At 41.0% G+C, this 23842-nt stretch overlaps 1 protein-coding gene across 4 annotated transcripts in view; it reads left to right on the forward strand.

Moving 5' to 3' along the window:
• Positions 1 to 23842, forward strand: part of DENND1A (DENN domain containing 1A) — a 514969-nt gene that overhangs the window by 418804 nt on the left and 72323 nt on the right. For all 4 annotated transcript variants that reach the window (XM_038744796.1, XM_038744798.1, XM_038744797.1 and 1 more), the window contains exons 14-18: positions 16859 to 16960; positions 17665 to 17752; positions 18227 to 18267; positions 20485 to 20556; positions 21823 to 21879. In XM_038744796.1, the coding sequence (XP_038600724.1) occupies positions 16859 to 16960; positions 17665 to 17752; positions 18227 to 18267; positions 20485 to 20556; positions 21823 to 21879 (360 nt within the window). The remainder of the gene's footprint in view (positions 1 to 16858; positions 16961 to 17664; positions 17753 to 18226; positions 18268 to 20484; positions 20557 to 21822; positions 21880 to 23842) is intronic.

Raw genomic sequence — 23842 nt, forward strand, 5'->3', positions numbered from 1 at the left:
TGCAGAAAGTAATTTGGCCAGGTATCCGGCTTTCGGTAGGATAGCCACAGATTTTAAAGTTTTGTTGTGCCATCCAAAACACCTCCACTGGGAGCTGTTAGGATCCCATTATTGGATGGGTGATGGGAAATGATCTGAAAGCTGCAGTTGCAACCTCCTTTAGGAAGGAAGAGGCTGTAGGGTTGCAGTCATCCTCGGCAGCCAGAATGGCCACTTCCCGCCCAACCCTGGGGGATTTCATTCATTCATTCATTCATTCATTCATATTTATTGAGTGCTTACTGTGTGCAGAGCACTGTACTAAGCGCTTGGGAAGTACAAGTTGGCAACATATAGAGAAAGTCCCTACCCAACAATGGGCTCACAGTCTAGAAGGGGGAGACAGACAACAAAACAAAACATGTGGGCAGATGTCAAATCATCAGAATAAATAGAAGTAAAGCTAGATGCACATCATTAACAAAATAAATAGAATAGTAAATATGTACAAGTAAAATAAATAGAGTAATAAATCTGTACAAACATATATACAGGTGCTGTGGGGAGGGGAAGGAGGTAGGGTGGGGGGTTGGAGAGGATGAGAGGAAAAGGGGGGCTCAGTCTGGGAAGGCCTCCTGGAAGAGGTGAGGAGCTGCCCCAAAAATATAGTAATGCCAGGCCTGAAAACTCTACGATAAATTTGGCAGTGCTGCCAGTGAGAGTCCTCATCACTACCCAGGTCTTGCCAGCTGTGCTCCCAGTATCAGAGTCAAGCCCCATCCCAGCTCTGCCAGTTGTCAGCTGTGTGACTTTGGGCAAGTCACTTAATTTCTCTGGGCCTCAGTTACCTCATCTGTAAAATGGGGATTAAGACTGTGAGCCCCCCGTGGGACGACCTCATCACTTTGTAACCTCCCCGGCGCTTAGAACAGTGCTTTGCACATAGTAAGCGCTTAAAAAATGCCATTGTTATTATTACTTGGGACCCCTTGCTCCCTCCCAGACCATGCCATTGGGAAGTTTCCTTCCATCAGTAGAATTTATTGAGTGCCTACTGGGTGCAGAGCACTGTACTAAGCACTCGGGAGAGTACAATGCAACAGAGCTGTTAGACACATTTGATAGACACGTTTCTTGCCCACAAGGAGCTTACAGCAGACAGCTGTAAGACTTCCATTACTCAAACCATAGCAATTAGTCAATCAATAGTATTTATTGAGTGCTTACTGTGTGTAGAGTACTTTAAAAAGTGCTTGGGTGAGTACAGTACAACAGAGTTAGTAGACACACTCACTGCCTACAATGAGCCTACAGTCTAGAGGAAGCTTTTATTTGGGTTGAATGTGTGTTTGTGTGTGTGTGTCTGTCTTTCTCATTCGTATCCTTTTTCCCCTCATTTTGTTACCAGCTTTTTCTATTTTCTAACTCTTTCTCTGTCTTATTCTATCTTACCCATTTCATCATTTATCCATCTGTCGTGTTTCACCTCCCCGTATCGTTATCTCCCTTTATGCCTTGGAGCTTGCAAAAGTCCAGCCACTTTAAAAGAAGGCAACAGCCAAGGTAATGTATACCAAGATGCCCACCAGCATTGTTTCATCTTCTGTAGGGTTTTATGCTGGGTGCTGGCCAGGAAGCTAGAGACCCCAGGGTATGTCGTGAGGCCATGAAGGAAGTTGAGTACTCAAAGGCCTTTACATTGCACTCCTGACGGAGACAGAGTGCTGAGGTCCTCGCTGGTGTCCAGCTACTGCGTGTTTCCCCAGTTAGGCTTATATTCAGGTCTCCAGCTCTCCTCTCTTTAACTTCAACTTCTGTACAAACTACTCATACTTCATAAGCTTGTCTGTAACCTTATTACTTGGTAACCACACTGATCATATTTGATTGGAGAAGACTTTGAAGCTAATGGCTTTTAAATTATCTCTGAATTTTAATTGCCCTTGCTTTCAGAGCTAAATCCTAGTTGTGGGGGAAGGGGTGGGGAGTGGAGGGTCCAGGGCAGACCAAGCCAGGAACATTATCCAGGCCAAAATTCACCTCTCCCACATCCTGAGGCACACATTTGCTCATGTAACTAAACCGAGGACCTCTTCCTTCACTGCCCGAGACAAGGGGGAAGGGAATTGCTGTCAGGATAGCCACTGGGGCTTTCCTGAGTCCTATTGGTTGCCCCCCACCCCGAGGACAGAGGGCTTGGGATAGCCACCTCTTCTGCCCAGGGATGAATTTGAACATGGGGAGCAGCATGGTGTAATGGATAGAGCACAGGCCTGGGAGTCAGAAGGCCATGGGTTCTAATCCTGGCTTTGCCACTTGTCTGCTCTGTGGCTTTGGGCAAGTCACTTCACTTCTCTGTGCCTCAGTTACATCATCTGTAAAATGGGGATTGAGACTGTGAGCCCCTCATGGGACAGGGACTGTGTCCACCCCAGCACTTAGTACATTGCCTGGCACAAGGTAAGCACTTAGTAAATGCCACAATTATTATGATGCTATTCTGACTGCCTTGGGTATTGCTTTTAGTAAAGCAGGGTGAGGGGAAATAGCATTTATTGGATTTTTCTGTAGCACCCCATGCGTTTGTGAAATAATAAACCAAAATGGTTTACAGGCTACTACTTCAGGAAGCTTAGGGAAAGGCATAAACACCGAACAGATCTGTTTTTCCCTGTTTTTTCCTGTTTTAAGGGCTAAAATCAGGGGAGTCTCCTATAATGGTGGAGATTAGCACAGAACATACTATACTGTATTCACCTAAGTGCTTAGTCCAATGCTCTACACATAGTAAATGCTCAAAAAATGTGATCGGTGGTCTTCTTAAATGGCACATTCATTCAGTCATATTTATTGAGCACTTACTTTGTGCAGAGAACTGTACTAAGTGCTTATCTGGGGGCTATCCCCTGAACATCCTCTGTGGGCATAAGAAATATCAGGGTGTTGGAAGAGCTAGGCCCTGCAGAACAGCCAGCCATGGATATGGGGGAAGATGACCTCTCCGATATGAAAGTCCAGGACTTTGAGGACACTAAGGAACCATGAGTTCCACTAAGATCTGAAGCCTGCCCACGTGTCATTGAGTATTACCTGGGATCCTGAGAGTAGACTTGAAAGAATAAATCATCTCACCATATGACTGACTCACAGAACTAGATCCACTTATGTAACTGCAGGAATATACTCTTCTTGCGTTCTTTCTGGGTGGCTCTTGTAATTAATATTTACTTAAAACAAATCATTAGTCTCTTCTGGGCAACACTAAACCCGTGTCGGCAATATTTTTAGCAAAGCTTTACACAACACCTGTTATCGTAAGTGCCTCACAGAAGCATGAACACCTATGGTGTTTTATAAATAACCCTTTATAGCACCTGTACAGGCCTGTCACACACACAACTCACTCTACAGGGCTTGTGTTTTATGAATGATGTGTTATGGTGTCTCAATTATAGATGCCTGTTCCTACCTAGGTGACTAGAGAATTTGAGTCCCCCACCCTGAATCTCTGTTGGAGATTATCACATTATTTATCATGGAATGTATCAGTCTTCAGCTATTTTTATTCAATTACAACCCAGCACAAGCCAACATCCCCTGGGTTGCCCTTACCATCTGTGCAGTAGTCTGGCCCTTGAAATGAGGTGCAACACTTTAAAAAGGGGACTGGGGTTTTGTATTTGTACTAAGGCTTCTTAGCTGGAAGACTTCTTTGTGTTGTGTGTAGAAGGTGATACTTTGTACAAAGCCCAAGGGATACAACCCTAATTATGCTCCTAGCTTAATGCAAACATTCTGCTCTTTGAAAGCTGCTTCTGCCTTGCTTCTTAAAATTTTCACTTTGGGAAGTATTTCTAATCTTATAACTTCACAACCCTTGAAGCGAATTACCATGGCTGTGGATTTTGTAGGTGGGGTAGATGCTATCTTAGAGCTTAACGAGAACCAAGAATTTACAGACTTCGGTATGAAAGTTTTTATTTCCTGGAAGAGGAAAAAATTGTAGAAGGAGTCTTTCGTGAATTGTTGCTCCTTTTCCTCACATAGATGAGAGATCTAAAAGTTTGGATGACTTTCAAATGACAAAAATAGCAGTTTGAACACTGATTCCTCCATGAAAGGAACTTGTAGTTCCAGGGCAGAGAAGAATGACTTTACAAGATGAAAATGATCAGTGAGGGCATGTGGGTCTGGAGGGGAACAGGGTTGGCATTTTTGGCCCTGCAAATAGCTGCCCATCTGCTCTCTGTCAGAATATATTAGAAGTGCATCTGGATCCATGCCCCTGAGTTTCAGCTCTAAGCTGGTGTGGTGGTTGTCTCCACGACAACTCAAGGAGCTGTGTAAACTGCTGGCGCTTTGAGCCAGATGCTTCTCTGCACATGTGGTCTAATTAGACTGCATTCTCCCCACCATACGATTCCACCCCTTTTCTCCCCACCTCATTACCCCCATCCCCTAATTCCCGCTAAAAAAACATGAAATTTCACAGTTTCCACATTGAAGCTGGCTAGGCATATAATAATGGGCATTGGGGGTGCAGTCTTATTTGCACAAATAGGTAAGCTCTACTTAATGAAGACTTGTTCAAAGGGCTCTGGGTAAAATTCATAGATCATATTAGTTTTCACTGGGACAAAGAAAAAATCATTTTCCACAAGCAAAGGTGTTCAGGACCATTGAGTTTATGAATTCTGTCAAGGAAGGGTGATTAACTGTTGTGAAAGCATACTGTTCAGGTTTCCCCAGACGTGTTTTGTGCTGTTACCATAAGAATCATAAACTACGTCCATCATCAAATCATAAAGAGAGATGGGAGCAAGTTAAGCATAACTGTCTTGACTCTAAGGTCATTGGATGCAGGGACCATGTCGACCAACTCTGTTGTATTGCACTCTCCCAAGCTCTCCACACAGTAAATGCTCAATGAATGTGACTGATTGATTTGAACCCAGGTGAACACTGTTGGTCTTCCCTGATTGATGTCTTAACTCCCCATATTATGCCCTCCTACTGACACTTTACCATTTCCACACCACCTAAACACTCCCACATAGCATTGATTACACCTTCCTTTAGGCTCTATTGTTTCCTCCTACCTGTAATTTAATTTAATATCTGTCTCCCTTGCTAGATTATATGCTCTTTGAGGCCAGGGTTGATATCTTCTAACTCTGTTATACTCCCCAAAGCACTTAATATAGTGCTCTCCCCCCAGTAGATGCTCAGTAAGTACTTTTGATTGGTCAGACACAGGACAGTAGCCTGGGAAGAAATCAAAACTGAATTGTCAGACTGGCCTGGCAGAAAGTGTCACATAACCCAGTGATATTCTACAGCCAGTTGGGAACTTGGGGTTTATGACGGTCTTTCCTTGGTTGGAAAAGAAGGCGTGCTAATAAAGGCAGAAGGATGGTGAAGCCTCATTGACTTTCTGTAATTGGTACTACCCTAACTGGAATGTACATTGTCAGGCCCCCCTATCAAAGCCCTGGATGAGTGAAATTTAGGACAGTCTATGAAGAAATGGACGTGGCATTTGATGAGCCATGAGGAATTCATGCCCCTCTGCCTATTAAAGGGAAGCACTTGGGTCGTTCCAAAATTGCTCCTTGAGTAAACTGAGTTATTTCAGGCTCACATTTCCCCTTTTCTGATTAGGATGCAAATGGACAGCTTCTCTTAGAATGTGAAATATAAGTAGCCTGTTGTCTTTGTGGAGGAGTGGACTGGCATGAGCAGTAGTAGTACAGTGGCCCTAACCAACCACTTCCAAAATCCTATAGAAATAAGCATAGTAAGTTCCCTGATCTTATTAGACCCTCACCCCACCCCCTAGAGAGTCTTGCAATTGGATCTGGATTAGTAAAGTTTCCATCTTTTTGATTCACCATCCCAGGGGATCTAATAGGTTCCATGACTGAACCAGCCTCTTGGCTAAATCATCATTTTCCATGGAATGACATGCCCTGTACATGCTCAGCTAATCTCAGGCATCTGTAGTTTCCTCCTCTTAGGAAGATATTTAAAAAGAGTTTCCTCCTCAGTTCTCAGGACAAGCAAAGTAATGACCAATCAACCGACATAAGTGACATGAAGTGGAGGAACTGAAAGCAGCCTAGGTATACTCAGTCATATTTATTGCATGCTGTGTGCAGAGTACTGTACTAAGCACTTGGGAGAGTACAATATAACAGAGTTGGTGGACATGTTCCCTGCCCACAAGGGAGGAAAATTCGGAATTCAGCCATCGGGGTGGATTTCATTTTCATGAAATCATAAATTCATAAATACATGAAGGGAAAGCAGCAGCATATTCTAGAGGAAGGAGCATGGGCCTGGGAGTCAGAAGACCTGGTTCTAATCTCAGCTCTGCCAATTGCCCGCTGTGTGACCTTGGGGGAGTCACTAAACTTCTCTAAGTTTCCTCATCTGAAAAATGAGGATTAAAAACCTGTTCTCCCTCCTACTTAGATTATGAGTCCCATGAAGGACAGGGACTGTGTCCATATCTGATTAACTTGCATCCCCCACGATGCATAGAACAGTGCTCGACACATAGTAAGTACTTTAAAAATGCCATAAAAAGAGAAACAGCAGCCAAAATGTGCTTACCCCCATGCAGTGCTGCCTTAGGTTGATAGCCTTAGGTTTGCTGGTACTGGAATTTGAGTGAATTAGGTTGGGGAATGCTGTTATTTATACCTTCACAGAAGCACTTCTCAAATTAAGTTGTTTCTATGTAGGTTTAATTATATTCTTTTTGTTTGAATTATGTGTTGCATCTAGCCATCCCAGAGAAGTACAGTGTGATATGTAATCAAAACAAAAATAATTCTTAATTGTTGTTATGTATATTATGTAGGAAAATAACACAGGAAAATGTTCTTTCCCTTGGGTGGCTCATAGTTCTTTGCCAACATGTTTCTTCAAGTAAGTAAGCATTTTCACTTTGTTGCTTTTTTGTAATTGTTCCTGTGGTACATTTGCAGTATGGATTGTCACCCACAATTAATCAGTGGTGTTTTAGAGTTGGTAGACATGTTCCCTGCCCACAAGGAGCTCATAGTCTAGAGAGGGAGAGAGACATTAATATAAATGAATACATTACAGATATGCCTCAGTTCCCTCATCTGTAAAATGGGGATGAAGACCATGAGCCCTATGTGGGATAGGGAATGTGTACAAACCGATTACCTTGTATCTATCCCAGTGCTTAGTAGAGTGCCTGGCACATAGTAAGCATTTAACAAATACCATAGTTATTATATGTACATAAGAGCTATGAAGCTGAGGGTAGGGTGAATATCAAGTGTCTAAAGGGTACAGATCCAAACCCACAAGTTTCCCTGCTCTTCAGATCCTCTTTGCTATTCATTGTGGGTTGCCCTTAGTAAGGTAGCTGGCTTCTGATTATAATCTTGGAAGGTGAGACCATAATCTGGTTCTGGGGATGCATTTAGCAGAGGACAGATTGATTTGATGATATAAACCCTGAAGAAGAGGTTGAGGAGGCACTCAAATTTTCAGGTACTATTAGCAGAAGCTCCTGACTTGACCAAATGTTTTCACATGGATTAGTAGTTGGAACCGAAATTTCTCCTACTGCTAATGCCTGCAGAATGTGGTGGTTTTGTGTAACAGAGCAAACATCAAAGAGCACCATTATTTAAGGTTCAGATATTAACAGCAAGCTTTGGTACCCACGATAGCCTTCTTAGCTATGGATTAGCTCAGCCTGAGGTAGAAGACTTTATAATCTAATATCATTCTCCCTGTGAAGCAGTGGAAGGTCGTTTGTGTCTGGAGGTTTCTTATTGCAAAATTCTGAGTTTTTCATAGATTATTAGTCTTTGTGATCATCTAATGAGAGGTTTAGAGCCGTGCTATTTTACTTTACCCTTCCTCAAAACTGATTTAGTCCTATTGTAGTTCTTCTATCACTGGATCATTGTATCATGTAATTAGTAAATTCCCATGTTCCCATTTCTACTCAAGATAAGAAGAGTTCTGTGGTTTTTCAGTTTGTAGGGTGTGCTTGTTTTATGCTCCCTCTAAACTTATCCAGACTGGCTCAAAGGGAGGTGCCGAAACTCCCAAGATCATGGAAGGACCCAAGCTATGTCTTTGATGCCTCTGTAATGTAGATGAGCTGCCTCACTGAGGTTACAGGGAGAGAAAATATGTCCTTTGCACCTAGGAAGGCTAAGGTTCTTCATCTTTTCCATAATCAGGTTAAAATTGACTTTGGTGAGTATTTGAATGGAGACAGAATTAAGAGTTGGAACCCATATCCTAACAATGGTTGAGGCAACAACTGTAAAAGAGAATAAAGAAAATATAACTCATACTGGTTTGGATTAAATGGTAGACAGAGCTTTGAAAGATCTCAATGTGTCCCCCAATTTCTTTTTCCTTGATCTAGGAAAAATAGCTACCTGCTCTGCCAAAGAAGTCTGAATTGCTAGAATAGCAGCACAGGGTGGTGGCTATTGTGAATCATTTAATTACCACCATTAATATTCTCCCCATTTTCCTTTTTAGAAGGTGGTTCATATCCCCATTCCTTACTGAAGTGAAATCTTATGCCTGTATGCATGAAGCGGCCCAAGTTGATAATATCATCTCTGCTCCATGTGTCTCCTAGCTCAGCGCATATTCCTCCACTAATCAGGATTTCCTGACTTCTCCCCACTTGTCTTCGTTACTGGGTTGGGAAGAAGCCATGGATGTCTTTGCTTGCACAGGATTAGTGCCTGGGTTGGATTGAACTCTTGTGATTTGAATGTCTTTACTATAATATAGATAGTGTGGGTGGAGGAAAATGGTAAATACGTAAGTGGTGAAAGCACAACGGGCAAATACTGTCTGTCGGCAATTTCTCTCTGCCTTGCTCTGCCATTCCACTCTCTGGATCATTTGAAAAGCCCTTGTTAAACCCCCATATTGTCATAACGTATGGCATTCTAGCAATGAACAAATCTCACTTTGGGAATATGGATTTGTAATTTAGGGCTCATTGTGGGGAGTGTGGTCCACTGAGCAGCATTACGAATACCTAATAAAACTGTGCTCTGTTCCTTCCCCTACTGTACATGAGCCATGCCCTTTGAATAACACTTTGATAGAAACAGTTAGGAGATGAGCTCTCGCTGATTACATTTACGGCATCGGGATGTCGAGAAACACACAGATCCGAATACCAGTTGTGGCTGAATTATTTGTCATTGCCGAGGCAAAGGAGTTGAGCCAATTGCCCCTTCCCCAACTTCAAATGCTGTTTATCAGATCATATTAGCTTCAGAGATTGTCACTTTTCCTCGGATAAACCAACTTCTTTTTGCCACTGTTCTGTCAGCACAGTGAAATAACTTTTGTGGAGGAGGCATTTCTTCTGGCAGTTTTATGCCCCTGGAAGTGAAGAGTGCATATAGTGCTTAGTATAGGGCTCTGTACACTATAGTGCTCCATAGTTCTCAGCCCCCTTCTATTCTCCATCTACACTCATTCCCTTGGAGAACCCATTTGCTCCCAAGGGCTTCAACTACCAGTTCTATGCAGATGATACCCAAAACTACATCTCCTCCCAGATCTCTCTCTGTCTCTCCACACTCGCATCTCCACCTGCCTTCAGGACATCTCTACTTGGATGTCCTCCCGTCACCTCAAACTTAACATGTCCAAAACAGAGCTCCTTATCTTCCCACCCAAACTCTGTCCTCCCTCGGATTTTCCCGTCATTGTAGATGGCACAACCATCCTTCTCACAAGCCCATAACCTTGGCGTTATCTTTGACTCCTCTCTCTCATTCAGTCCACGTATTCAATCCATCACCAAATCTTGTTAGTCCCACCTTCACAACATTGCTAAAATTCCCCCTTTGCTCTCCATCCAAAGGGCTACCATGTTAATACAATCACTCATCCTGCCCTGCCTAGATTACTGCTTCAGCCTCCTGGTTACTTAAGTAACAAGTAATTAACCAAGTTATCCAAATTCCTAAAGCTACAGTTTCATTACTTTGTGGGTAGAATAAACAGGCACAAATTATACTTTTGAATCTTTGTGGCTGTTATAGGATGTATGTTACCACCTCCTTCCAAATCATTTCCCCCCTTGTTCACACAACTGTCCTCAAAATGTGGATAGTTGGCTAATCAAGTGACTCACCTGTTGAGCCTCCAAATTTGAGCATTCTATACTGAAGCAGATTAGCTTCAATTCCCATCTTGCCTCAAAAGCTGTTAATCAGTGACTTTGCCCTGTTAGCTTCTCCCCACTCAGGGCTAGCCCCAATGGGGAAAATGGCCTCTGTTGGCACCTATGATTAGATATACATTTTTCTTCTTGTTGCTTTTGCATGTAGAATTTCTTCTGTCCACCCCTGCCCCCACACCCCACCTAGGATTGTAAACTCTTTTAAGGCAGATCTAGGTCTTTTACTTTTTTTGTATGGTCTCAAGTGCCTAATGCAGTGTAAGTTGTACAGTAGGTACTTGATAGGTACCGGTGATGGTGATGCAGTCATAAAACAGAGCTCTGTCTTGCTCTTTTATCTGAAGTTTCCAATATAGTCAGTAGCTTCTGGAGGGAAGTGACATGGAATGTTCCTTGAAAACATCTTTCAAATGGTTTTCTGCATCATCAGGAACTATGTTTAGGGCTAATGGCATTAAACATTTGAAAATATTAAACAAAAAGCAGACCAGTCAGCTTGTGCCAATAAATACTTCCTCATTCCTCAAACCCTCCTTTCTTTCCTCTTCTAATTCACATCCCTCTTTTCTCTCCTCTTCCCTCCCACCCAGACCCCTGCCTTTTCTCAGTTCCAGCTTCCTCCTTCAGCCCTTTCCACCTACTTCTTTAATTCCTGTTTCATCTTCAACTGTGTTTACTGCAGATCTGTTGAATGCAACACACTGTACAAGGTGCTTGGGGGTATGTATCAGAAGCAAACAGTCCTCCCTACCTGGAATAGGCTCCTCCTTCACCTCTACCTAATGGGTTTGGGCCCCTGAATCACAACCCTCTCTTCTCTGACTTCATCAATGTTATTTTCTGAGTGCTTACAATATGTAGAACACTGTTCTCAGCACTCAGAGAATACAGTAGAGTTGGTAGAGTTGGTTGAGAAGTTTACAGTCCAAAACTTCATGACATTTCAGGTACATGGTATTCACCCCACTCTCAGCTCCATAGCACTTAATTTATTTATTTAATTTATTTATATTGTATTCAGATGTTACCCAAATTAATAATTTTATTTATTTATATTAATGTCTGTCTCCCCTTCTAGACTGTAAGCTTGTTTTGGGCAGGGAACCTGTCTACCAACTCCATTGTATTGTACTCTCTTAATTCATTAGTACAGTGCTCTATTTTTAAATGGCATTTGTTAAGTGCATACTATTTGCCAGACCCTGTATTCATTCATTCAATCATAGTTATTGAGCGCTTACTGTGTGCAGAGCACTGTACTGAGCACTTGGAAAGTTCAATTCAGCAACAAATAGAGACAATCCCTGCTCAACAACGGCTCACAGTCTAGATGGGGAGAAGACAGACATCAAAACAAGTAAACAGGCATCAATAGCATCAGTATAAATCAATAGAGTTCTAGGTATGCACACATCATTAATAAAATAAATAGAATAATAAATATGTACATATATACACAAGTGCTGTACTAAGCACTGAGGTGGACACAGTCCATGTCCCATGTTTGGCTCACAGCCTTAAACCCCATTTTACTCATGAGGTAACTGAGACACAGAGAAGTTAAGTCACAGCACCTGTATATACGTTTGTACAGATTTATTACTCTATTTATTTTACTTGTACATATTTACTATTCTATTTATTTTGTTAATGATGTGTATTTAGCTTTAATTGTATTTGTTCTGATGACTTGACACTTGTCTACATGTTTTGTTTTGTTGTCTGTCTCCCCCTTCTAGATTGTGAGCCCACTGTTGGGTAGGGACCATCTCTAAGTGTTGCCAACTTGTACTTCCCAAGTGCTTAGTACAGTGCTCTGCACACAGTAAGCACTCAATAAATACGATTGAATGAATGAATGAATGAATGAATATGATGGAGGTGGGAATAGAACCCAGGTCCTCAGTCCTCTTACTCTCAGGCCCGTACTCTTTCCAGTAGGCCACACTGCTCTGCACCGAGGTAGCGCTCCATAAATACCATTAATTGATCTTCTGGGAATACACTGGAGAAACCTTGATACCCACCTCACATAATCCCACCCTAGCTAATTAATAGCTGGACCAGCAGCCCTCCCTCAAGAGCCTCTCCATATGAAGTCTTCTGTTTGTGGAAGCCCTTTGAAGGAATGGATCTTTTTTTTTTACCTCATACCCCGGAGTGTGCAGATCTCTGTGGGTGTCTGAGTAGTATTTGAATGGCCATTGGTGAGTGCAGAGAGTGTGTCGTGCAGGATCCTGGAAGACAGGGCAGTAGAAACTATAGACTAAAGTTCACTCTTTTCTGTCCTCCCTGGAGAACATACTTCCCTCCATCTCCATATATGTGTTCCACTTCATGGCACTGATGTTCTAACACAGCTAGTCATTTTAGCCCAGCAACAGCCGTGATCAAGATAAGATCAGGGTTGAGGTGCTGTTGACAGAGCTTTGGGGGAGCCCCTTCCAGAGATGGGGATCTTGAGTAGCTGCCCATTTTTTCCCTGATGTCATTTTTTTTTCCTGCACAAGAAAGCTAAATTCAGTGTGCATGTGGTTACTGACAGCCAAACAGTTCTAATTACTCATAAACTCAAAAGATCTGCCCAATTCCACGCCTCAACACAGTTCTTGGCTCTAGAAGCATGTTTCTGGCCCTTATGAACTGCGTTCAATGCTGCCCAGGCTTCAGAGGGGCAAGAGAACCTCTCCTGATTTGAGTGAATTGAGCCATAAAGTTTGGCTTGGCAGAAAGACAAGTTAAACTGTTGAAGAATATGACTTAAACTTTTATATTTAAACTGTGAGCACACCCATTTGTTCCAGAAAATGTGTGAAACCTTTGGCATTTCCAGTGTCACCTGTTAGTGAAAACTCAACTCACTAGTTATAGAGTTTTCAATTGATGCAGTATATGAAGAAGGTAATCCTAGAGTAAAACTTGCCTTTTGGAAACCATACTTTTGATGGGGTTCAAGATTTTAGTTTTTACTGTCCCCCCAGGTCATAGTTAAAAAAAACAGCAACTGGGCTAATGTGATCTAAGCCTGAATCCTCAGGGCCTGACCTGGCTGATTAATTTCCATATCAGTAAGCAGGAAGAGAGCCCAAGTTTTCTCCGTCCTTAGAAGATAAAAGGTCTAATCAGCTCAACAACCAACTAAACCATTAATTCTTGGAAAAAAGTGAGTTAACTAGACAGCGTCAACCAGACTCCCATTGTAGATATTGGGGGGTGTGGGGAGGAAGAGTAGTTTCTTAGCACAGAGGTTGGGGTTGAGGGGGGAGGGGGGCAAATTTGGCCTGAACAGTTTGATGTCTTCATGTCAAAGGAAAGAGCAGGGGAATGCTAAAGACTGAAAAGTGCAAATTTTACTATCAAAAAAATATTTAAAGAGCTGAGCAAATGTGCATGAAACCAATGTGAAAAGTTTAAGAGATTTTTATCCCCTGAAAAAGAGATCTGTACTTTTCTGAGATACTTCAGATGGCAAATGATTAAAATGAGGCTCTTAATTCTTGGATTTGGGAATAAGGATTTTCTTGAGTGATAAACAGATGGATTGAGGGGTACCTAGGCTTTCTGCCGTTAGTGGTAGAGGCCACTGTCACATACCAGCTACAGGGGTAATGTGGAGATGGAAGGAAAACACACAGTGGGGTCTGGCTCAGCTATCAAAACTCGTTGTGGCCAGGGCATGTCTTTATTGTTATTTTGTTCTCTCTTAAGTGCTTAGTACCGTGCTCTGCGCACAGTATTCATTCATTCAGCCACATTTATTGAGCACTTACTGTGTGCAAAGCACTGTACTAAGCATTTTATAAATGCAATTGAATGAAAACTGGGTGATATCAAGGGGCCTTCTGGAATTCTGTGGCTGTTTCAGAGTGCCACAGGCCTTCCTCAGGGGCTTGAGTCAGACCAGTGAACCTCAAGTAATTTACACCAGCCTATGGAACAAGGGAATGGGGAGGAGGAAGATCTCAGGGGAGTCTGAGGCAGATGGGGAGAGCTCCCAGTCTGTGGAACCCAGCTGAGGGGATGGGCCAGTTCTAGGCATTTCTCAGGTCCCCCTGGACTGAAAAGAGTTCTGAAGAAAGGGTTTGGATGGACCTAAACCCCCAGGAGTGCCTCTGGAAACCAGAGGAGCCTCAGAACCAAGCCAGAACCATCCCAACTGTGCAGGAGCCCTCAGATCTGAAATAATCTTTACCCAGCCACCCAATCCCAAAATAGCCCAAAACCAGAGGGAGGAAACCTCCCTCCATGTGAACTTTGCAGCTCCACTAGTATTAATAGCTGGTTGTAACTTGGTCATGTAATTTTCTTCCTGTTGTCCCAGTGAAAGAGGGGGCGGTTGCTTCATAGAGGACTTGTAATTTGTGTACCATCTGCCTTTTCTTTTGGAGATCCTAAGTAGAAAAGTGCTAGAAACCTTTTAAATATTGCTATTGACAGGCGTTTCAGACCCTGTCTTTAATCTGTTCTGTTGGTCCATTTTGGGTTGATGTCACATCTGAGAAGTTCATAATAACAGTTATTACTATTGTGATATTTAAGTTTGTACTATGTGCCCAGCACTGTAGTGAGAACTGGGGTAGGTAAAATACAATCAGATCAGACATGGTCCCTTTCCCACATGGGGCACACAGACTAAGGCAGAGCTAGAACTGGTATTTAATCTCCGTTTTACAGATGAGGAAATTGAGGCACATAGCAGGCTTGCCACTGGTCACACAGCAGCCAAGTGGCAGAGCCAGGATGAGAGCCCAGATCTCCCATCTCCCAGTCTTGTGCCCTTTCCATTAGGACACACTATGAAAGAGTGTCTTCCCAATGTGTGGGTAGCATATTTTTCCTTCTTTCAGGGCCTCAGCTGAAGTCCTAATTAAAATCTTCTTGTAACCGTGCTTGATTTTACTGATAATAATAATAATAAAAATAATGATAATAATGGCATTTATTAAGTGCTTACTATGTGCCAACCACTGTTCTAAGCACTGGGGAGGTTACAAGGTGATCAGGTTGTCCCATGGGGGGGGCTCACAGTCTTCATCCCCATTTTACAGATGAGGTAACTGAGGCACAGAGAAGCTAAGTGACTTGCCCTAAGTCACATAGCTGACAATTGGCAGAGTAGGGATTTGAACCCATGACCTCTGACTCTGAAGCCCGGGCTCTTTCCACTAAGCCACACTGATCTTATTGATCCTTCAGTTGTCACCACCTTCTTGGCAGATCAAGTGCTAAAGCTACAAGAAGCAGCTCAACGTATCCTGGCATCACTTTCCTTAAGAATCCAAAGCTCTTTACCCACTAGCTTGCATAATTGAAGTCTTCGGACACAACCTTTTTATCAAACTCAACTGAGGGGAAGACCTAATTAAAACAGGCCCAGGATACAGTATTTTCAGCCCAAACTGCTGGGCTCTTCCAGAAGTTGTGGCTGACCCTGAAGTAGCATATTGTTCTGAACCAAGTGCACTCCCCTAAGGGAAAATTTCATCTCAGAATTTTATCCAATTCAGCAATAGCAAAAGACAACAACTGGCCACAGACATTAACAAAAATGAACTTTCCCCTCCAGACTCTAGTCTTTCTGTTTTGGGGGAATGCTGATTATTGTGATGAATTTATGGTCAGAGACCCATTGGGTTCACAGTAGATGGAAAGGAGATGAAATACTGGAGGTCACATGCATGCGCTTGGAGAACCTAGCACTATTTTCAGTGCCATCTTTTCCCTTCAGTAAGCCAGACCCTTAATTTCCAATCTCTCTCATTGGGTTGCCAAAATTGGCACTCACTGGAGGTAAGGGATGGTATGTTAAGAACCAGCTCCTACTTTTTTTTAATCCATCACCTCCTGAAATGATGCCTGCCTCCCCTCCCCAACACACACACACACACACACACACACACACACACACACCCCACACACACCCCACACCCCCACACCCCCACCTCCTGCCCAAAGTCTTCTGTTACTGAGCCCCAGTTCAGAAACAAAACTGCTCACTGTAGTTCAAATCCAGAAGCCATGAATGGTACCAGAAGTTAAATCTGAACAAGTTAGTGTGTCCCATTGGCACAACAATCAGTCACGCCTGAGCACCCTGCCAATCCCAACTACCAAACAAGTAAACTCTCTCCAGATGAAAATTTTGGAGTAATTTTGGGAATGAATTGAAAGAGTTTGAAAATGAATTTGACCCCAAACATCATTTTACATCTCTTAATTTCCTGATGTGTTTTTCTTATTTAATAAATGTATTTACTTGCTGGACCGAGGCTGGAGAGTTTAAATGTGGAGGAAATGTGTGCCCTGATGGCAGTTTCACAGTAGACTTCAACATTAACATAACTCATTAAAGCAAGATAAAAGTTGAGCTTCAAAACAATCTCTGTCTTTTGCCAACAAAGCTGTGAAAAGGGGAAAGTTCATTCAATTCAAGATATGAAATACTCTAATCTTTCTCAGATTCAGATGGATTATAATTTTTAAACTTTGATTTTTTTCCCTTAAGAAAAATATTTTTAAGCTTCCACCTAAAATTGAGTATTCAAGTAATATATTTAGTCACTCTTAATCCTTTCCTACTTAGTGGTAATGTTTTTAATCAGGCATGTGTGTCCAGAAATGACTCGACTTTTTTTTTTTCCTGTGCTCTCACCTTCGCAGGAGGAACCAATAACTTTCTGTGAAGAAACCTTTGTGTCTCATCGATCCAGTGCCATGAGGCAGTTCCTTCAAAATGCTATACAGCTTCAGCTCTTTAAACAGGTAGGACACCACTAAGGAGCCCTCCTTACCTAGGAACTACTCTTTTATGGTATTTGTTAAGCGCTTTCTATGAGTCAAGCACTGTTCTAGGTGCTGGGGTACGTACCAGTTAATCAGCCAGTTGCAGTTTCTGGCCCACGTGGGGCTCACAGTCGAGTGGGAGGGACAACAGGTATTGAATCCCCATTTTTTGCAGTTGAAGAAACTGAGGCACAGAGAAATTAAGTGATTTGTCCAAAGTCACATAGCAGGCAAGTGGCAGAGATGGGATTAGAGTCCAGGTCCTCTGATTCCAAGGCCCCTGCTTTATCCATTAGGTGACACTGCTTCCCTCACTTCATTGTAGTCTCCCAGGATCATCTCTGTGGGCTTCGCGGTGGAATCACAGTGCTAAATTCCAAAACCTGGAAATAGAATGAATACTGACAGCCACTGTGTTGCAGTTTGGAAAATGTATTGTGATATAAGCCATTCGAAGACATCTTCCAATTCTCTTACTTTAGGAATACAAATCCAAATGTAATTTTTACACATGACCTAAGTGCTCCCACAGCTTAATGCATGTATCCTAAGGATCCTTAAGGGTAAGAACAGGACACTTAAGGGCTTTTCCACCTCTAATCCTGGAGATTATTTTTGCCTCTGACATAATGATGCTGTGAAGTCATTCTTTTGCCTTTTTAAAAAGTATATTCTGTATATAGTTTATTGATGGGCGCCTGGATCTTCTCAACTCTGGAGAAGGCTTCAGTGATGTTTTTGAAGAGGAGATAAATATGGGCGAATATGCTGGTAAGAAACATTCTATTTCATGTCTCAGTTGTGATAGTCCTTGAATTGCCATGAAGTATTTAGCTCTTTTCTTCCTCTCTGGAGGCTTGATTTCCATCCTGGCTAGAGAATGAAGTAAAGTGTTCGTTGGGCTGTGATCTCTGTGTATGAAAGGTTCTCTGTGTGTTCAAAGAATTGCTTTTTCAGTGTATGATGTTATCTACAAGGCCCCAGATGGATATCTGTCTGTTCTGAAATCAGTTGCTTCTCCTAAACAGGCAGGCTCTGATAAGATGATGTCCAAAAATGAAATGCTAGCTGTATCACAGTTTGCTGATGAAACCTTGACTTTAGCTGTGGTGACTTCTGTTAGACTTCAGAAAATAAATAGAAAACCCAAGGAAATTTTCAATGTTGCTCTTGCTTGAGGCCTCATCAAAAGCATAAGCCAGTGGCTTGTTTAATTTGTAACATCTTTTCCTTCCCTTTCTCCAGGGAGTGATAAACTTTATCACCAGTGGCTTTCCACAGTAAGGGTAAGTGATCTACTGTACTATCTAAATAAGTGGCTTGCTTCAAAAATGCCCTTTGTGAGTCTTTATGTCATCATTTTCACCAATCTTTGCAAGCCCAAATATTCTTACTCCAAACATTCATAATTTGAAGTTATTTTTGCTCTAAACAATAGGTTTTTTTGTCAGGTGTAGAATAAAAGATAGCGACCACAGAAACCATTCCTATGCTCAGATAAGAAAAATGGGGGAATCGTTTTATGCTTTTAGTGAGTCTTTTTCAGATAACAAACCAGAATGTAGTCTGTGGGCGTGAGGGAGGGTGGCTCTCAGTAAAATGTATGTTCATATTGTGAAAACTTAAGCTGATTTTGTTATACTCTTTTTCGGTTTCTGAAAAGATGAAGGCAGAATAGTTTGAGATGTATACTGTTCCTGTAGTGCTAGATAAACCTTAACATTTATGGTGTCTGCAAAACTCAAGAGAAGGAGACTAGTTGATTTGCTCCAAAAAATAGTTAAAATGAATCATTCAGCCCTCAAAATGATTTTTGTTGCTGTTGTTGTTTTTGTTGTTGTTTTACCTGAGTTACCCTGTTGAGAAAACCAACTAATATTGACTGAATTTTCCATGTCTTTTGGGCTGTGCAGACTTCCCCATGTGCATCACTCTCCAAGAAAGTAGCCCAGATGAATCATTCAACCTCCAAAGTGTTGGGGTTTTTTTAATCTGAATTACCCTATTGAGAAAACGAACTAATAATGGCTGAATTTTCCATATCCTTTTCCACTGTGCAGACTTCCCCATTTGCTTCATGCTGCAGTGGCTCTAATGTTTTATTTGAAACAGAGATTTAAGGGAGCTGCAAAAATGTCCAAAACCAGGTTTTTTACAGGGGAACTGTCACTTATTTAATTCACCATCATCAGTATTGGTTGACCACCTTCTGTGCAAAGCAATATATGAAACACTAAGTAACATACCATAAAAGTAGAAGATACAGTTTCTGTCCTCAAGGAGTTCACCATCTAAAGTGAAATTTTGAATACCACTTCTCCTTGCCAACCCCATTAGTAGCCCAGAGTCTCAGTTACACACAGGCAAAGTCTCAGTTACATGCAGGCAACCTGAAGATAAGAGTTCATCATTGAGAATTAAGCAGTTGTTTATCCAAAAGAGGTTTTGATGCTTTAGAACAATATTTTTTTAAAAAAATAGGATACATTTTGGAAAGTAAGGGGATTATAAATTCTAGTTATTGTAAAATTTGACAGTTTACCAGGTTACCATGAAACAGCATATGGGCTTAACAATAAAAGCAGCATATTGCTAAATTTGGTAGCTGTTATAAAGAGATTCTTTATATTTTCAATTGATAATCTGTTTTGTATACTCACTGCTTATCATTAAGTCAGTTATGCATGAAGGATCAAGAGCCTTCTGGCTCTTCTACATCCCCTTTACCCCTTTCCCCATTCCCAGAAAACAGCCCAGCAGATTTTTATTGTGACTAAACCCAATAAGTTTTTTATTTATTCATATTTGTATATTAGTTATTCTGATTCCCTTGTTTGTAAATATTTTTGTCTGCCTCCCCAATAAATACCATTTCTACTATTACTACTATTCCTAGTTAGATTTCATAATGTATCCATTCTTTCCTTTTCTCCGAGTTTAGATTTTAAGGCAGCTTACCAGTCATATAAAGAACTCAAACAGAAAACAAGGACAAAAGAAAGAAGGTGCCCTCCTCCAGAGAGTAGCGTATTTTCAGAATGAATGTACAGCCCAAGCTATTCTGGATATGAATGTTCTGCTCTAGCTATGCTTACAATGGGAGTGTGTTCTATTATTAAGTCATTTAAGACATATATACACTAAGTAGAATTTTCTCAAGACACCATTGATAGTGCTTCGGGAACACTTGGTTAATGAATAGAGTCAGTGATGAGCCCTACTTACATCAGGTGGACAGATGACAAGCCGAAATGCTGATTGCAGTGCTCATTCTAAAGTAGGTTTTAAACTGAATCAGCATTTCTTAGCAATGACAGTATGTAACCATTAGTTGGGTTACATATAAATAATGCTAAAAGTGAATTACTGCTTAGAAGTATTTCCTCTAGTGATTATCAAGTAAACTTGCTACTTCATTTCATTTGGCTAAAGAAAAGAGATCCGGATTGGTACTGACCTTATATGATTTCAGTTAAAATAGTTAATTACTACTTTCATTATAGAAAGGGAGTGGAGCAATTCTGAATACCGTGAAAACCAAGGCTAACCCTGCCATGAAGACAGTCTATAAGTTTGTAAGTATCGTGCTTGAAATCACAATCAAAACAGATCGTAGTTTGGTCCTTTGATGACTCCAAATCCAATTTTTCAGTTTGGATGGTTGTCTTTAATTATACAAGTGCTTTTGTAAGCTTTGGTGCAAGTTTGCTAAAGAATTGAGGGCTTGTTTGGAAATGTTTAGTGGTGTTATTTCATAACAAATAATTTGTCATTACTAATTGTAAGAAGCTGATTTCAAATGTAGCCTTATAGTAAACAATGAAATATGAGGCTACCTGATTTAGCATGTAAAAACAGATTTGAAAATTTTGGATGATTCAACTCTAGTCCCTGGGGGAACAAATTTTTACAGAACCTTGATCACTTTATCCATCTTTAATATTTTCATATTCTTTGAAAGTACAATGATTATTTCCCAGTTTACTTGAAAATACATGATTTGGGGGTTCGTACTTTATATTCTACTCCAAATTCCTCTTCTCCGTTTCCCTACCACCCTGTAGGCAATCCACTGTTGTATCTGAGACATCGGTCATGGAACGGAAGCAAAGAGTCACACAAGTTTCCGATGGTTTCATCTTTCACAGATGTCAAGTGTTTTTCTCTAAGATTTTCCTTACCTGTTTATTTGGTGCCAAACAACTGAGGCTGTTTCTTTTCATTTTTGTTTCCTTAGCCTTTTAAATGCTTAGTTAACAAATTAACTTAAGTGTGCCTATTTGGAAAAGGTTCCTATCTGTCCATTTAACCATGCCAGGCTAAAATGATGTGAAAGAAAAATTGAGATTTCTACAGAAATGAATATTAGAAAATGACATGATTTTTAAAAAACCGCACATAAAAATATGAGGTGTCTATTCAAGCTCCTCACCATTGCTGATCTCCAGTTTGTGAGGAAAATCTGTCCTGAGCCCTGCCCTAGTGAAATGTAACGGATATTCTAGCCGCTGCTGCCATGAAGGTTGCAGCTGTGCTATTACTGGTGGCTGTCACTGTGCTGCGGAGATAAATAATTAGGGAATGAAAGAAACCGGGCTTTGAAAAAACACTCTGTGCTATCAAAATGTAGAAAACAAAATCTCTGCAGCATCTTTAGGAGATTTTTTTAACCTTTTAGCTTTGTATTTGTTTTTATAGTCATTGTGGTTTCAACTTGATGATCCAATTTTTCCCTCCCATTTCCAGTAATCAGAAAAGGTGATTCATGATGGACTGAAATCAAGCACAGTCACTGCTGGAAACAGAAAGGGATTTTTAACTTAAATTAATTTTTCATGCAGGCAAAAGATCATGCAAAAATGGGAATAAAAGAGGTGAAAAACCGCTTGAAGCAAAAGGTACTTGAAGTTCTTATTCAAAATGTATAAGCACCATGTATGAAATGCTTAGCCACAAAAAGCATTATGTGATCAATAGAAAGCTGTTTGATACAGTGTTGTTAGCACACTTCAAAATGCATTACCAGCTGTCCTGGATTTTTCACACTGTTCTAAATATTCACAGACAAAAAAAACTGTCTTCAAATAACATTAAGACTCTGGCTTAAACCCATAAAGGCAAGGAAGTTCAGAGTTAACACCGTAAGTCTGTCCCTCATCTGCCCCGTTGTGCCCAGGGATCACAGGGGTCTGCGGAAATTGGCTGATCTTACCCACGGTAACGACACCCCTTCGTGCAAGTGAACTTTGCTCCAAATGGCTCATTGTAACATAGTCCAAGGGCCCTCTCAGGGGAAATCACTCGAGAGCTCCCAACATGCACATGGCTAACACGTGTAATGCCGAGGCACTAGGCATCGGTCTTTTCTCTGAATGTCCTTCCTATTGTGGATTTAACCAGAGAACAATGCTGTTTATTATCAAGACTTTGAGGGGCTGGGATGAGAGTTTTAGAAAGATGAAATGGGAGTCAGGGTCCAAATGAGTTCTGGTTATAAAGAGAGCAGGACTCCTTTGGATAGGCTACCCTAAAAGCTTAATGAAATGATTATGCAAGTGGAAGTATTTTTTTTAATATTTCATTTATCTTTTGGATTGGCACTGTTGTGATCTCTTGGGGCCCAGTTTGAAAAACATGCTCATTTGGGCGTTCAAAAGATGGGCAAAAAACAGGGAAAATTTTGGTCGTTCCCGTTTTGATTTGGTTGCTTCGAGCCCAAGGCAAGGACACTTGTGCATTTTAAAAAATCAGAAACATGATATATTGGTCCATCAGCCAATATATAAACTATTGTTTTGGATTTTTAATATTTCATCATCAAAGGATTCCAAGCTTTTATGTGATATTGCAGTTCATGAGAGACCTGCATCCATCTTAGCTTTTTAAGAAGAAAACCAGTTGAAAAGAATTATAAATAACTTGAAACAGTCAAATAAATTGATTTTCCTTTTTTAATTGGAAGAATAGGCCTTTCTGACTAAACCCCAGCGTTCTTTCTTACAACAGAGAATGAACTTTAGTGGTTGAGTTACATTCTCCTAAAGTGAACAGCCTGTATTTTAAAATGAAACAGGCCCTTTCCTCTCAGACATTAGGTGCCCTCCTAGCAAGGTTGGGGAATGTAGTTCTTAATTTTGATATTTAAAATTTTCAAGGATATTTTAGTCACTCATGGGTGAATTTGATCTTAGATATGAAATGGGAAAAAGAAATGCTATTGAAAGCAAAGCAATTTTTTAGATTTGACAGTTAACTCTTGGGTGATCATTGATAATAAAATAATGTACAAGTAACAAATAATATATTCCATTCCTTCTCTCCCTCCCACTGACCCCACTCACCAGAATACTTTTGACCAGGACAGAGGATCCCTATTTCATTATCTTATATGGTAGATTTCCAGTTCATATAATGATACATTGGGCTTGAAAATCTTCTCTTTGTGCTATTGACCATTGTTCCCAAAAGTTTTCAAAATACCACCAAAGAAACCCTCATTTAAATACCCCAGATCTCTTTTTGAAATATCTTCACTATGTTTCCCTCACCCTCCCTGTTCACCCTTCTCCCTCTTTCAGATAGACCTTGGAGTAGGATTTTTTTTCCCCTTTTTTCTCTCCCCCCTGCCATTCTTTTCAAGAGTAGCTTCAGGAGATAATGTTCTATAGAAAGTGTCAGTAGATTTCAGGTGACATAAATGGTGAAACCTGTTTCACTAACCATCATCCATTTTATAGAAATGTGTCTTGTCACTGTTGGACTGTTGACAGATCCATTAGTGCACCCTTTTCAATTTTCGCTTTTCCCCCTTCGGTTTTACAGATTTCTGCAGACTTGATATTTTGCAGTTGTTAGTGGTAG

The sequence above is a fragment of the Tachyglossus aculeatus genome, chromosome 4, assembly GCF_015852505.1.
Source record: "Tachyglossus aculeatus isolate mTacAcu1 chromosome 4, mTacAcu1.pri, whole genome shotgun sequence".
Lineage (NCBI taxonomy): Eukaryota > Metazoa > Chordata > Mammalia > Monotremata > Tachyglossidae > Tachyglossus > Tachyglossus aculeatus.